Source organism: Phalacrocorax aristotelis, chromosome 2 (genome assembly GCF_949628215.1).
Source record: "Phalacrocorax aristotelis chromosome 2, bGulAri2.1, whole genome shotgun sequence".
Lineage (NCBI taxonomy): Eukaryota > Metazoa > Chordata > Aves > Suliformes > Phalacrocoracidae > Phalacrocorax > Phalacrocorax aristotelis.
In genome coordinates, this window is record NC_134277.1 from 11,827,243 (window position 1) to 11,843,048 (window position 15,806).

The window sequence follows — 15,806 nt, forward strand, 5'->3', positions numbered from 1 at the left end:
ACATAGAAATGGCATTTCCTGGAGGTTTTCTGCGAGGGCCCTGTTAGCGCTCAAAAACTTGGACTCCTTTTTAAAAAGTTTCTGCTAAGCTCACAATCCATTTGGGAACACGCTGTTAAACCTCTAACAACTCTGAAATAATAAAAGATATTTTGCCACAAGCACAAGGAGATTTAAAAAAAAAAAAAAAAGGGAAACAATCTGATATTACTGACTCCTACGTGCATACTTAATTTTAAGTGTGCAATAGTCTTATTAACTCTACTGGGACTAGTACTGTGAATAAATTATGGACATTAGGCAATAATTTTTAAAATTAGTTTTACTGTGCCTCAGCATAAAATAATTCAATTGTTCCCAGTCTCCCCCAAGAGATATCCGTTTTTCCACTGACAAACACAGACAGCAGACACCACTGAAAACTTCACTTTCCCTCTCAAGCGAGCAGCATCACTACAAAGGCTGGTCTGGCAGGCAAGGTAAAAAGGCAGAGCACAGGGCCCATCAGACCCTTGAAAAACAACACCTCTGAATTACCCAAGTGATGCTGGCAAAGAAACCCACAGCTCCTTACAGCCTTCTTAGGACAATGTTAATAAACCTTCTCCAAATTCAGAAATAATCATAAGGTGCTCCCAGACAGCCCAGGTCTAGAAAGGGCAAGTCCTGTTTCTCTGCAGTGCTCCAGCCACTCTTTGTTGGGAGTGAAAACAATCCCTTACAAAGTGAGTACAGAGCCTTCTTGCTGCTTTCTGCTGCCTTCGCGTCGTGCTGGGAAGGGCAGAGGAGAACATGGCAGTAGACCCAGCCTGGGCAAAGAGCCTGAAAATCAAGCGGATGGGAGAAAAATGCTGCCCTTGGGTGTGAAAGCTACTTTTGCACCTTCTGGTGGTTTGCAGCCAAGCTGAGAAGGAAAACATAAATGAGTGACCCGAGGTAAGGCAGACAAAATGTCTCACTGGAGGGGAAACGCAGAAGATGCTTAAGAATCACTGCGCTGTTACAAAGCTATAAGCAATGATGATACGCAACAATTCTGTAATATTTACATAGTACAGTGTAGGAGAGTATAATTTTTAGAATTTTTTTCACTGGATTCTAAGAATTAGTCTTTTTTGTCTACTGGAGCTGTACGGTTGAGAAAGCTGCCTATGTTTCAAAGTCTGGTTACAGGAATTTAATAAGGAATGCAGCTACAACACCGGTATGTGCTAAACTTTCTTCTTGTTACAATTTAATACATTGGACAGATTCCATCTCCTTTAAATCAAACACTTACTATAGAAAAGTAGGACTGAAATCTGACTTCAGAATGAAAACTGGCAACTATAACTAACCAGCACTGAAATCACTGTGCAGCAAAGGGGATATCGAAATAGAGTAACAATGTCTTTCTGCTCAACTATCTTCCATGAAACTGCAGATTTTGCTTATGCTCCTTTTCAGATCCCGTCCATTAGATGATGAAAACTCTCCGAAATACATTCCACGGCTTGCTAGTATTTCGCACTAACCGGAGAGTTTGTCAGCAGAGCTAGTAACTGTTGCTTTGGGAACCTGCAGGGGCTGGAGCGTGCAGAGTGGTACTAACCAACGTTATGATGCCAAAACTGGGCAAACCTTCAAAGCTGGCTGTGCTGTTGCTCTGAGAAAGAGTTTGCATTCTGTGGCTCTAATAGAGATGGAAAGAAGCTATGAGGTCATCCAAGTCTCGCTCCTGCCAAAAAAAGACTGTTCCCTGCAGTGCACTTTTGAGTGCTTTGTCTACTCCTGTTACAGTATTTCAAATGATGGGGCTTCTTCCACTTCCCTTCAGAGTTTATTTCTCAGCTGAATATATTTCATAGTCAGGAACCTCTTTACTCTGTGATGCTTGGCACAAACCGTTCTTAGTTTCCTCTTATTATTTCTAACTAGTGCTCCACATCCAATTCAAAGGAGTTTTTTCCACTGTCCCATTTCCTTTTAAATATAACCCAGCTAATGAGTTTGCCTTCTACCCAAACACTTGGCCAAACCCCGCATCTTGAACTTTTTTCTTTCCTTTTAGAGCCATTCCCACAAGCTGAGCCATGGTAACTGCCCTCCTCCTCGCCAGTGTTCCAGCAGCTTCTGCTGTTAGCCAGGCTTGGGATCTGAAGTGCTGCACCTTCCGTCATCTCAAGCTCTTATTTCCCCGTCTGCCCTACTGGCCCTTCCTGCGGTCTTGAGCAGTCTGTTCTCACACCATGTCACTTTGCAGTTCATGCCAGCTTGGAAGTCCAGCATTTTGGTTTGTTTAACACCAGCTATTTTGCATGCTAATTTCTTTCAATAGCTGGAAAACAGGTAAGATGTAATGCACATATAACCTAATATATATTGAAAGTACGCTGTATAGAAGTCCCCTCCTTGCCCATAGCCCTTCCGTGGCAGAATGAAACAGCTGATGGTCTCTGGCTTTGTTCCAGCCCTATTTCTCAAGTTTTCCTGCCGATTGCCATCTTACATTAGAAGTTGAGCTTGTGGGGAGAAAGTGGTATTTTCTTATCCTGCAAGAAATTGATGTTTTGAAAATTTTTGTGTATTGAACCAGAACAAAAATGTGAAATATGGAAAGAAGCTGTAAATGGAATTCAAAAAAATAATGTTGCAGGTGAGAAAAAAGAGGTTATTTATGTTTAGTGTTTCAGGGGTTTTTTGTTGTTGTTGTTTTGAAATATAAGGTAATTAACTTGCCAAACTGAAAATGCTTTAACCACCATCATGAGCAAAAATTCAAAAGTTAAAGTAGGGTGTTTTGACCACTTTCAAAATTATTCTTCCTTAAGCTGAAAAAGATCTGTCAAAACTAACCTTTCTGATTTCAACACAACAGTCTCTTCTGGTGAGAAAAAGATGATCACCTAATTCATTAGAAATTTTAACCCAAATCTAACTGTAAGGCATTTAATGCCAGAGAGCTTTCGTGTAGCTGTATCCACAGCACAGTGATTTCCCAGTTCTGACTGAAGTGGCTAGGAAGTAGTGCCGTGAACTATTGCCATCATCAACACCTTTCAGATATATATTGCTGTCTAATGTTGAGATAGTGCCTGGGTTAGGACTGATGATGCAGCCTGTTCTGAATTTCTGTAGTTAGAGGAAAGATAGGCACTGTAGGTAACAGTGGGATCCTGGACTGGGGTCAGGGCTCTTTGACACTCAAGACTTTCAGTGCACCTTTTCTTTACTCAAATCATAAAATATTTCTACATAAACTCTTCCAGAAGTTAAAAGACAATGAGCTCATTCTACCAAAAATGGAAATACAGATCAAAGAACATAAGCTCTGCCTTACAAAATGACATACCCAGCTCAAATAGCCGCATCAGAAAAGTAGGAAAATGGCACAGCTGAACACTTGGCTGAAGCGAAAATCTAGATAATGAAGAAGAGTTTCCCTGCATCATCCTGGTTTCCTCAGAGCAGTTTTCCTCCCATCACATGACTAATTCAGCTAATGGGTAAATACAACTGAGACTGAAAAAAGGAGTTTTGGATTGAGGCAAACTTTAGCCCACAGAATGGACAACCATTACATCTTCTATATGTCTAGGACATATTTTAATCCTGTTAATTTGATAATCAACAAGTTCAGTTAAAGAATTAGCACTAAATCATTTCCTTTAATGAAAAGACTTTTCTTCACTATAAACCTAAATTACACTTCATGTCCCAAACTCCCTGAGGTTAAAAGCAAACTAACAGCTTCCAGTCCTTCAGATGGCTGAACAAAGAAGCAGAAAAGGTTACAAAAGGACTTAAGACAGTTCAGGAAGTTGCAAAGGGATCGAAATGAGGCAGGAGATTTGATTCAGGAAGGGAATAGTCAAAGCTTCAGAGATTAAAAAAATGAAGGCAATTTTATCATATAAGACTGTGGGAATATATAAAAAATCTAAGTCATGTTCATGTCTGCTTTCAACTTTGGAGTACTTTAAAATGTCCAGATTTTGTTATATGTGAACTACATTAAATTTGTTTAAATTACCTTTGCACATAGTGTAAAGCACAATACAGAACTATTTGAAGTGAAGGCAATGGACTGGGACTCTGGAGAATTTGGCCTCCCTCCTGGCCCTACCTCACACCTACTGTCCCCCATCAGGCACAGCATCTCTTTTCTCTGTGCTTCAGGTTCATATTTGCAAAAACGGGCATAATGCTAGCACAGCTGTTATCTTTTTATTTAGATCACAAACGTCCCAGAACACAGTGTTTATCACTGATTGTTTGTACAGCACTTTTCATAATCACAGTTGTGATCTGATGATTCTGTTTAATGCAGTATGCCTTTTCTATTTCACAACCCTTTATCTTCCCAGTTCTAATTGAGAAAAAGAGACTCCACACATAGGGAAAACTTTCATTATAACAAATTTGGGATCTGAAAATGTCCTTATCTAATTGAATTAGCTTATTTGTTGTTAACAAATGACAAAAATAATTTTAGCTTCCCTGATGCAATATTCATATTCTACATTCACACAACATAATCAAAGGTGGAATTTCTGAAATCAAGTCATTCTCTTTCACCTGCCCTGTTGTCTTGCTACAACCTTCAAAATTCATACCACCAGCTGACTCACCCTGCATTTTGGGGGAGGAACTTCCAGAAAGTTCCCTCTCCTTAACAACCACCGGGGACGTTTCCTGTGCATGAAAAACTTCAACACAAGGAGCTACTTTTTCAGTTGAATTATAACTGCAGATCACCACTCTGAAGAAAAGGTCAGCGGTGCCATGAGCAGCAGCGCCTTGTACACCTGAAGGCACTGAAAAGGGACTGTCCTTTTCAGAGAAGACTTATTGGGAACCCTGGCTGTGCTTCGCAAGACTCTTAACATAAGTAAGCTCATCTTCTGCAAACAGGCACTTCCAGTATATGCAATAATAAGAAGGATATGTGAGGCTTGAAGAACATGTTAAGAGCTATTGAAGAGAGCCATTGAAGAGGATATTATACCTCTAACCAAGTTAGTGATGGATCCTTATATAATACAGGATGCTTCTACTGTTTTTGAGAGCTCTCTTTCCCAACCCTAACCATTTGGTATTCCTACAGATAGAGACTCCACTGATGACAGGAGCCAAATGACTGCCTGAAGCTAGCAGAGCTGGAGTGAGTCCCAAAGGTGACAGAGCCCATTTCCCAGGAGTAACTGCCAGCACAGCACCCTCTGCTGAATTATTTGTCGCAAAAAAATGTCAGCGTGTGGGATAGCAAAGGCCCTGTCTTCCCTGCACTGGCTAGCAAGACAAGAGGAGAAAGGAAAGAGGGGTGGAAAGCACTTAGGAAGCTCCATCTCTTACAGCACACCACAGTCTGTGGCTAGGTCTGCTGAAGCTACAAAGGCTCACTCCAAATTTTATATTTAAGTATTTTTCTTTCGAAAGCAGATGTCTCTATTGTGAAATGCACTCTAAGGTATGGGAAAGCAGCACTTTTTTTCTCCACTACTGAAACAGTAAATATACTCTATGTTGATCACTCTTGGCATTTTTAAGGAATCACTGTTTAGTGCTCCATTACTAGCATATACCAAAATGAGGGGGGGGAAGCAAATTATGCTTCAGAATACACTATCTGTAAAAATCAAATAGATAATAAATTTTATCAGTAAAGAAAATGGACGAATGGAAATTCCACTTTTTTAAGACATTCCTGTAACTGTATTGTTAGAGTCACAGGAAACTCTGGAAGAGAGAAAGAAGTATGGCTTGCAGGGAAAAAACAGGAAGAATTTTTAATAAATTTTCCTCAGAAATGTGAGCCGCCAGCTTACTTTATCAATTCCCAGATTCTGTAAGGAGCATGATTGAAAGAGAAGGACCTGTAACACCGAAGAAGCTCAGTACACTCTGAAATGGGAAATGTCCGTTTTTTTTAACAGCATCAGACATTCTTCTGGAATGAAAATGTTGGTGTATTTTAGTAAGCTGGGAAATTAAAAACTGATTTGTAAAATCAAACAAAAATGGAACCATCCTCCATCTAGTTCTTTTACTCATGTTCGAAGACTCACATGCAAATGGCACTTGCAAATGATTACACAAAGGTACAACTGCAGTACACCTACCTTCCTGGAAAGCTACAGCTTTTTTGTTTTCCTTTTGTCTTTGTCTTACTTGGTATACATGACAGTATTCCCTTTCCCCTAAGCCCTCAAGGGAAATATAACTGGAATTTCTTGGTTTGTAGTTAAAGCACCACATCCTCTTTCAAAAACCACATTTAGAGCCAACTCTTATTGTCCTGTTCCGCTAAAATCATAATACCCTGATCCCTTGAAGAAGACTTTATGAAAGAAGAAATAGACTTATTTCAAGGGAGGAATACTTCAAGAGCAAGTAATCTTGCCTTAGAAAGCACAGGAATTGCTTTGTAGGTCTCCCATCCCCCTAGTTTAGTCTCACAGCTCAGACTGATTGGGACAAGAGGGGGTGGCTTCCCATCTGAAAGTTATTAGATGTTTGTCCCTTTCTCCTGCCCTGCAAGAGAAGTTGCTTTATGCCTGGAAACATGAAGCATCTTTCAAATTACTTGAAATATGTACATTTACAAATTCTGTTATAACTCTGGATCCTCATATGTATGTAAACAGTGCAATCCCTTAGATAGTATTCGCTCCTCTTCAATCTCCCAGGTTGTCAGCTTTATTCCTAATCACTGACTATCCACTGTGCACAGTGGCTGAACAAGTCTCTTGGTTCGTCCCCCGACGCAGGCAGGACAGCCTGAGAGAACCTTTCCTCCACTCTAGACAGACCAGGACTCCTCCTCTAAGTCAGAACTGGAAGTGTTGATATGATGCCTATCACCTGGAATTAACTTTTCTTTCTGGGAGATTTGTTTCCCATAGATCAGAAACAGTGCCAAGGGGATTTTTGAGACAGCAGTGTTTGCATGGCAGAAACAAAACACAATGCCACTAAAAGGCCAAGGCTGTATCTTCTCCTGAGCAAAAAGATGAAGAACGAGGAGGCGTTTGCCAGTACCATGACAGAAAGCTTAAACTCACTAATGAGATTCTGCAAGTTAATGGGTAAAATGCCTAAAAGCCAGATGTTTCTACCAAGACTCCTTAAAATCAAACTCCATTGTTATTTATCATACTTAGAACTTTGAGGGACTTAGGTTTTATTTTAAAGAGGTTACCTCCTCTTCCTCTCAACTGAGTTACCTCTTCTACTGACTTCACAGGGGTGAAAGTCTTCATTTTTCCATGAAGAACCTGTTTCTGTGATAACAGAGAAAAACCCAAACAGCTAAAGCAACAGACAACCACCCCCCCCAAAAAAAAATGGAAGCACGGGTGATGCGTGAAACTTGGAATTGGAGCCACCCATATAAGAAGATCCTCGAAGCTCAGGATGACAGGAACAGCACTGCTGGAGGCAGTACCTGACAATTCAATTTGCAAATGAGTTCGCTGTGTATAAAGCACTGGTGGCTTTCTGAGGCCAGTGACTTACTTGTGAGGTCTATGTTTTGAACAGTTCACCAGGTGTATGGCACTTCAATCCTCTACATACTCTACACACTTTACCTACTGAATCTCACTGCAAGGGAAAATGTGGCTGGGTGTCAAAGGGGGCAATGATAGATTTTAACTACTTCTTTGGACCCACACGGAGTAAATAACTGAGGACTGGGATTTCCTCTAACCTGTGACTGGGTTCTGTACACTGTAACCCGTTACAAGAGCTGGGAAAGGCCCTGCTCCCCAGTGCATCGAGGAGCACTCTTTGAAGTTTCCCTTTTGCTACCCTTGGTAAATGGCTTTTAAGTATGATTAATCCATTAAAGTTTCACCAAAGGTAACTATTTTACTGCCATTTGCCATTAGCATGTTTCCTTCTGACATATCTCCCCCCAGTCTCTTTTCCCTACTATGTGACTATAAAAATGGTTATCCTCCATGTCGTGACTGTGCTGCAGAGCACTGCTGTGGCTGTAGCTTAGGTAATAATTTAGCTAAGTATTTCTTTTGTCTGGTAACCCTATAATAAGAGTATTGTTCAAGGTAGATGGAGTAGAAGTGTTTGAGAATTAGAAAAAAAGCTCCTGTGGCTTTGTTGCTTGGTATTACCCAAAACTATGTATACAAAACATGAAAGTTTCAGTAAAATATGGAGGAGAATGATAAACAGTTGACAGCCAGAATAAAAGGCTATTTTCGTTTTCCTGCATGGTCTGAAATGCTGGAATATATTTAAATGAAGCCAAAGCCTTAACTGATTCCTTTTGACAGAGCCTGCATTTGAGACTGGGCTCAGCGTATAAGCAATCTATAAAAATAAATCCTAAGTAACTGTTTTCATGTATCTTTGAAACCCTGCAAGTGTTCCCTTCGTTTCTTGGGGAATGAGATTCAGAATTTCGACTCTCTGAAATCACCTTTGTCAAGGAGACAATTTCTGAGCAAGTCTGATGGAAGTTCAGAGATGTCTCAATACCCCCAAAGTCCAAAACAAAAATAAGATTTAGCACAACATAAAACCAACTTCCTAAGAAATCGATTGTATAAGTATATACAAGGGTTACTTCTTTTTAAGAGATACACTAATTTGCATCACTCCAGATGGCAGCGACCACATAGGAAGAGAAGACACCTATTTGTGCAGCTCCACAAACCGCTCGTTTAATAAATACAGAGGGTAATAAAATTAAAATAATTGTTCTAATGATGGAGTGGGACTATTTCAATGACAGATTATGGATACCACAAGCCACACGTGGAATGACAGCCAGACTAAAAAATTATTAACTTGAACCCAAATGCATCTTGGTGCTTCTAGTCTATTTGGCAATATCCTACACCTGGGTTTGGCTCCCTCTGTGGCGCCAGCTGCCTCACCGTGTCTGTGACCAAAGAAACTATCCAAGCAGCTCACCATTATGCGTAGCTCAAAAGGAAATCTAGTAAACCACAAAAGGGTTTAATAAATTAAATTCTTTACTTTTTTAACTCTACTGAAAAAAAATACAGACTTAACTAGATAAAATTGAATACTTTAAAGGACCATTTAATGCACCTATGATTTCACCAAAGGGAATACTGGAATTTAAAGACAGGATCAGGAGGATATGAGCGGTAAGGGTGCCTGCATATATGAAACTAGAGATGGTATCAAATAAAATTGCAAACAGTTTACTAACACTGGTTGAAAGTCTTCATTCTTGCCCAGTTTGGTGCAAAACATGGATGTAGTTCAATAATCAGCTTAAATACAATTTGTAGTCAAAATAAGTGATTTTTACAATCTTTTTTTATTTATGAATAAGGTTTTGCTATAGAAGAGAATATTAGGATGCCAGGGGATGTTTATATTTACAGGATTTGTAGGAATTTTCAACTTTAGGAGAAGATCAATGATCTCCCTTAGCCATCACCAGATGGATCCTTCAGCGCACTGATTAAAATTTCTGAGGAAATCCTCTATACATGATATACATGATATACATGATATGAAGGACAGAGCAATTCCTATTTTACAAATCTGAGCAAAAATTTAAAGCAGTTAAAATAGTTCAACATTTTAAATGATATTTTATTTCTTATTCATACCAGCTTAGTTTCAAATCTAAGGTAATTTCAAAATTTAAACCAGCAGGTTAAAACAGTAACATTTTGAAAACAGTTTTCAATGATTCTAAAAAAAACATGTTTTATAATATTTGCAAATATATTGAAACATTTGAAAATCCAGCCTCACCTCCTGAAGAACACTTAAAAAATATTTTTGCCTTGTCTATGTGAAGGGAAGACCTATTTTGGAACACACGAGGTCTATTCTCAGTTTGATGAAGTGGATCATTTTGCCAATAAATAAATTTTCTATGAAAAACTAACCTGCTGTTAACGATGAGGAGCCTGTGAATTTTTTATGCTAATATCAGAGATGTATTTTTTGTTGGACATTTTTAATTTTGTAAACACATGTGCATATTGTTTTAGAACATCCTGGATAAAAGGGATGCTTGGGCTTTAAATTTACATCTTTACTGCTACAAAAGCATGCGTTATAAAAGCCACCATCTTTCAAGTATATGGTGTTTTGGTATGATGCGAAAAGGGTGTCTGTCTCTCTTTTTTTTATCTTCCAAGCACTTCTCAGCTTTTATCATCTTTAGGTATCTTGTGCTTAATCACCTCAAAAGCTTTCTGAGGAGAACATGACTGGTCTAAAAAGATGATGGAGCGATCTGAAAACCAGCAGTTTAGACAGCGGGACAAGAATATGAATATATTTATTCTATTCCTTCTTCTTTTTTTGGGGGGAGTATAAAGTTGTTTTCCCAGAGGCAGCAGCAGAGAAATGCAGCCCATGACCCGACAGGCTCCTCATGCCTGGAGGTCCGTTGCATCTGCCCTCCCTGCAGATGCACGCGGGCACGTTGACGTGACCTGAGTTGCACAGTGAGTCAGCAACCGGGACCAGCTGTGCTGTGCCAGCGCAGCCTGCCGTGAGGCCAGCTCATGCACGGTGAAGCATTAATCCACCTATTTTGCCTTTTGGATCTGAGTTAATGTCTCTCAACTGCATCACACTGCAGTGCCGGGGCATATTAGCCACTTGGTACTAACTCAGGAGTCTTCTGGTTTTTTATTAAACAGCCCTGGTGGGACTAGCCTGTCTTTGCTCATTCTATGTTGTCCATCTGAGGACACTCTGATTTTCAGAAAATCAGTGAGATGTTGAGTACAATGATACTGATGCATTGTCACCAAAAGCAGGGCAGAGCTGTATACTCTTGCTATTAGGATGTTATTCAGTTTCCAAAAAGAGGTGTCATTTGGGACAGCACAGGGTGCCTGGGATATCTCATTAGTGCTAGCAAACACAACCCAAGCTCTATGGGAGACCCTGCTGGAGCGACTGTAGCATCTAAACCTGCATTAGATGCTCACAGCTAGGCAATCAAGACTTTTTCCAGTATCATAAGTGATGTCAGCCACTGACCAAGTGGTTGCACCCCTTGGCACAACTTTCCTGAACCTCCGGGCTAGCCCACTCCCAGCCATTTCCCTCAGCTGGCAACTATGGCCAGAGCTGCAGAGTCCCAGCAGCTACGCCAGTGGGCTGGTGACTCAAAACAACACAGAGACACACACAGAAAAGTGTTTCAGAAACTCTAACCTGACCTAAGAAAGAAACCATCCAAATCCAATGAGAGCTGGGAGGCAATGTCTAGTTCAGTCAACCGACCACCCCTAGATCTCTACCCAAACTGTACATAGCACAGGTATTTTGATCTAAACTCCTACCAAACAATGACATTTTCATAAGTTGTGAAGCATGCAAACACCTAATTACTGGATGAGCTTGAAATAGTTGTATTCAAACTGATCAATAATTTTTATAGATGTGAATAGGATTTGAATAATCTCAAAGAGACTAATGCTGCTTTTTGCAGCAACTAGCAAGTGTTATCATGTCAAGAAAAAAAAAAAGATGTTCAATCTTTTTAGAAACCTGGAAAATATCTTCTAAAATATAAAATATGAAAAAAAATTTCTCACATTAAGTGTACAGCGTACATTTTTCATATTGTTGATCCGCAAAGCCTCTGTGGGTTGTTACTATACAGTCTCATGGCTACGTACAGCAATCTTCCAGTTACTGTTAAGCAATAGTGAGATTAAGTTCCACTAAAATGTTTAGAAAAAGCAAGTGTGAAGAGAGTATGTCAAAAAAGTTGTTTTCTCCCCTAATTTATGACTCATGCATCTAATTCTAAATTCCACAGGACTGAGTAAATGAGGCACAGCTTTAATCCATCAAATTAAAATCTACATTAGCACAATCTGAGAAGCCAACTCGGAAGATCATCTTTCATGTTCTGTAGAACTAGTCACTAAATATAAGTTAATACACTACGAAGTCTGGTCTCGATAATGATGCCTACTTCTCAATGACATGCTCAGGCAGGGAAATAGAATACCCATGGTTTCTGCAGCTTTCATGAACAGTAAACCTTATTCCTCTATATAAATATATACAAATGTATTTTTATTGTTTATCATTTTTATTAACTGTGAATGTTATGTTCTCTTTCTATATATATATTTGTTTCTATATATTTCCCTTCCAATGAATATTCTATAAATTTCTTTCTCCTCTCAGAAAAAATAATTCCAAATAAGGAATTAATCTACACTTGCTTTTTACTTTCCCCTCTGTAGCTACAACTCTTTCTCCTGCACTTCAGTGCTGCTTACATGTATCTATCTACATTATGTTCTACTTTAACTTCAACGATTTCAGAGCTCTGTGATTAAACACTATGCGTAAATAACTCTCAGCTTACCCTGCTTATTAATAAACATTTGATTTCCAAAGTTAGTCATGTAAGCTTTCTTCCTTATCAATATACAAAGAAAGGTACCTTAAAGGTCAATTCATCCCATGCTGGTGCCTGTCTGAGATAGCTGGGATACACAGGTGGTGTGCGTGCCTTTCCAGTGACTGCAGGAGGAGCCTAGGAGACCACTTTAGGCTGGATGAGATCTGTCCTGGCCACTGTGTTTGCTCTGCTCTTAGGTAAAGAAATGCTCCACTTCTCATTTCTTTTTTACAATATAAATCATTCAACTTCTCAAGTAAATTTCCCTTCAAAAGTGCAATGCAGAGAGGGTAAGCTCACATGACGATAATGCCTTTTCTTAAAAAAAAAAACTTTTTTTTCGCTGGGTTGTGTATGAGCATGGACTGTGCCTACACAGTACCGCAGTTGCTGGGCCAGGAAGACCAAGTTTTCTATGGCTTGGTCATGCAGACAGTAGTATCCCAAAGGACAGATCAAACACACTGTTGGTAACAGTGCGTGCAATAGGAATAAAGAAATGGTGAGAGACTCAAGTATCTTGCAGTTAATTTCTTCCACCTGCCAAACTCCATGTGCTAGAAGAAAATATCTATATGTGTATTTGACTTAAGTAACCAGAGGATAATTAGGGTCTGCAGTGCCCTGAGGTCTGCACCCTGCAAGCTGAGCCAGTCACTTTGATATAGCCAAAGCTGGTATTCACCTAAGGGGAATAAATTCTCTGTTATGCCTTTAAGAAGATGAAAGAAAAAGAAGAAAAGAAAAATGGTAAAAAAAGCCCTATTTGGATAATGATTTTTTTAAGGCACCAGGGCTGGCATACAGTCAAATGTTCATCTTTTCCAGATTTAATAGAAAACTTTTTGTTTTGTTACAATTTTTTTAAAGAGACTACCTGCTAGCCTTTTGACCAGAGTACCGGAAAACTGAAATATATGCGCATGGGTATTTTCTAAAATTGCACATAAAATTACAAGTTTCCCTCCAACTAGAAGATTTCAGACATCTCCTTAATACCACTAGTGGTAAATCTTAGTTTTCACTTTTTGTATATGTATCTAACATTACAGACAGAACTAGAAAATGCCCTCAGTTACAGAATGTGGTTGCTCACAATGGCTACATTCCCACATAGTCCTGCAGCACTAAGAATTACAGCAAAATCCCCCCCACAGTCTCCCCACTGGCTAATAGCTGACAACCCAGGAGAAACACCTCCGTGAAGCTACGGGGCCCAACAGGACTCCATTTCTTAGGGACTGGCTAGGCTGCACCACCTGAAATAAGTGTCATGAAACCCTGATATGCAATACAAGCAGGGAATTTTGTTAGTCTTTGCAATGGCTATGTCAGATGCTTCAGTTTTATCAATGGTAAAATTAATTAACTAACTAGTAAAAATGTCTATGTCTATGTCTGCTTGCTGGTAGGAGTTAGCACAAATTATTTACGAGGATAACAAAGGTTTTCAGGGACCGGGAGGTGTGCTGAAGTAGCTCTCTTCTAGAAACAGTTAATTGTGTGTAGAGAAAAAGAAAAAGGTGGTTCCGACCTGTCATGCCTCAGTGCCCTCATATCAACATACACTGTGGTGGGATCTGGTCCAGATGTTCCCTGTAAATAACAACATCAGCTAATCAGAACCTGAAGGCTGGGAGGAGAAAAGAGTTTTACCCACCAAGTAACTGAACGTTCATTTCACTGCTAATTATGCTAATCAAATTACAAGTTTGTTTTTTTTTTAAGCTGTTCATCAAACCAAGCTCAGCTTTACAGAATCAGGAAGAGCACTGTAAAACATACCTACCGTCAGGTACTTGTAACCTTGGGGTTTGGAAAAACATTAAGCAGACATACCACTTAACCAAACGTATGTCAACATAGGTTTTATTCGCTACAAAAGGCCAAGTAATCAGCACGTGGATACATACAAAAAATGATAAAACACATTTTGCCATATAAAGGAACGCAGAAATTGCTGAGGAGACACAGTTTAATGGCAGAAGCACATGGTCAGGAATGTGAAGCATGGTTTACTGAGAGTCTTCCATACATGCAACAGAGAATAGACTTGAAGCTAAAGATAGTAAAGGTAGCACGCATGACATGAACCAATGTGGGCTGAAGGTCTGTAAGCAATTATTCTGTTTCTTTTCGGTCTTCCACTGCAAAATTTAAATCCTTGCTTTACGTCACAATATTTAGTTACTTGAAAAGCAGTAGACTAATTTTAGTTTCCTTTCATACAAGCAACGATACAGTCTTTTAGGCCCTTCCACCCACAGCTGTGCTGCAGTTTTGTAACCCGCTACGATTTTCCCTTATCTGAATCTTCAGACTCATCACCACTGAACATCATGTGAAAAGTCAAGGGCTCTTTTCTCTGCTACATACATCACATCACTGCTAAGCAGAAAGCTAAAAGAAAAGCACAAATTCATTTCGGAACACTGGAACTTTGGAATTTTTTTTTTCCCATATAAATTAACCTAACCCTGGCAATCTACAGGTGCAGGAACTCCTTTGTCAGTTATTTAGATGTTTACTAATTAAAACAGCAGACAGTATCGACTCCCAATGATTTATGCCCTGTTTGGGATATATTATGGGGTATAATTCTTCACACTAGGAATGTCTAGGGCTAAATTCTCCATTTCTGCAATGCTGGCTGGTAGTTCCACAATTTGTTGAGCACTAAAAACTGTGACAGAGTTCCAAATTAGATGATTTTTATACCTAACAGGGGAAAGAGTTACCACTACCAATTGATATTTACTGTACAGGTACTGATAGTGACCCACCACCAGAGGAGAAAAAGAGTAACAGAGCTGCACATGCATGTTAGCCTCTTTAGCTTGTTATACACAATACAAGATACAATATCCTCTCTAGCTATTAACGACACAATTTTCAGTCTACTAGTAAACTCAGCAGTGTAACAGACTAGTGCTGAGTGGAGAACTTCTTTGAAATATATGCAATGTTAAAAGAACCCCAAAACCAAGGAAAAATTGGTTCTCTTTAAAAATAAAACTAAGCCTGAATTGATTTATACAATAATGGAACAGTCAAGTTTGAAAATCAAAGACAATCACTATGATATTTGTTATTTTCAGTGTGAATGAAACAGTTAAAACAGACAGCTAATATTTGATGAAACCTGCATCCAGATAAAGCTATAATGGACTTGTTTAAAATTTCATAGAAGGATCTGAAAATCCCCAAATCTCCAGACTCAATTTCTAGTCTGTCCCACTGTTGGAAGCTGATAGGTGGGTATTGAGGGAACATGAAAATCCCCTACCTGCTCGGCCAGCTTCCCCAGCCTGTGAGGCTATAGCAGCAGGAATAGCAGGGATGAGGGAGAGAAGGAAAGAAGGTAACACAAGACGAAAATAATAATAAAAAAATGGGAATGAAGGGTGGGAGAAAAAAAAAGAGGAGAATGCAA

At 39.4% G+C, this 15,806-nt stretch overlaps 1 protein-coding gene across 4 annotated transcripts in view; it reads right to left on the minus strand.

Annotated features, from left to right (window-relative positions):
* The window catches only part of DIP2C (disco interacting protein 2 homolog C), a 334,539-nt gene that overhangs the window by 16,504 nt on the left and 302,229 nt on the right, over positions 1-15,806 (minus strand). For 2 of the 4 annotated variants that reach the window (XM_075082401.1, XM_075082399.1), the window contains 2 exons: positions 15,660-15,689; positions 13,908-13,969 (listed from right to left, as the gene is read on the minus strand). In XM_075082401.1, the coding sequence (XP_074938502.1) occupies positions 13,908-13,969; positions 15,660-15,689 (92 nt within the window). The remainder of the gene's footprint in view (positions 1-13,907; positions 13,970-15,659; positions 15,690-15,806) is intronic. The other 2 variants (XM_075082400.1, XM_075082397.1) reach the window with 1 other exon arrangement.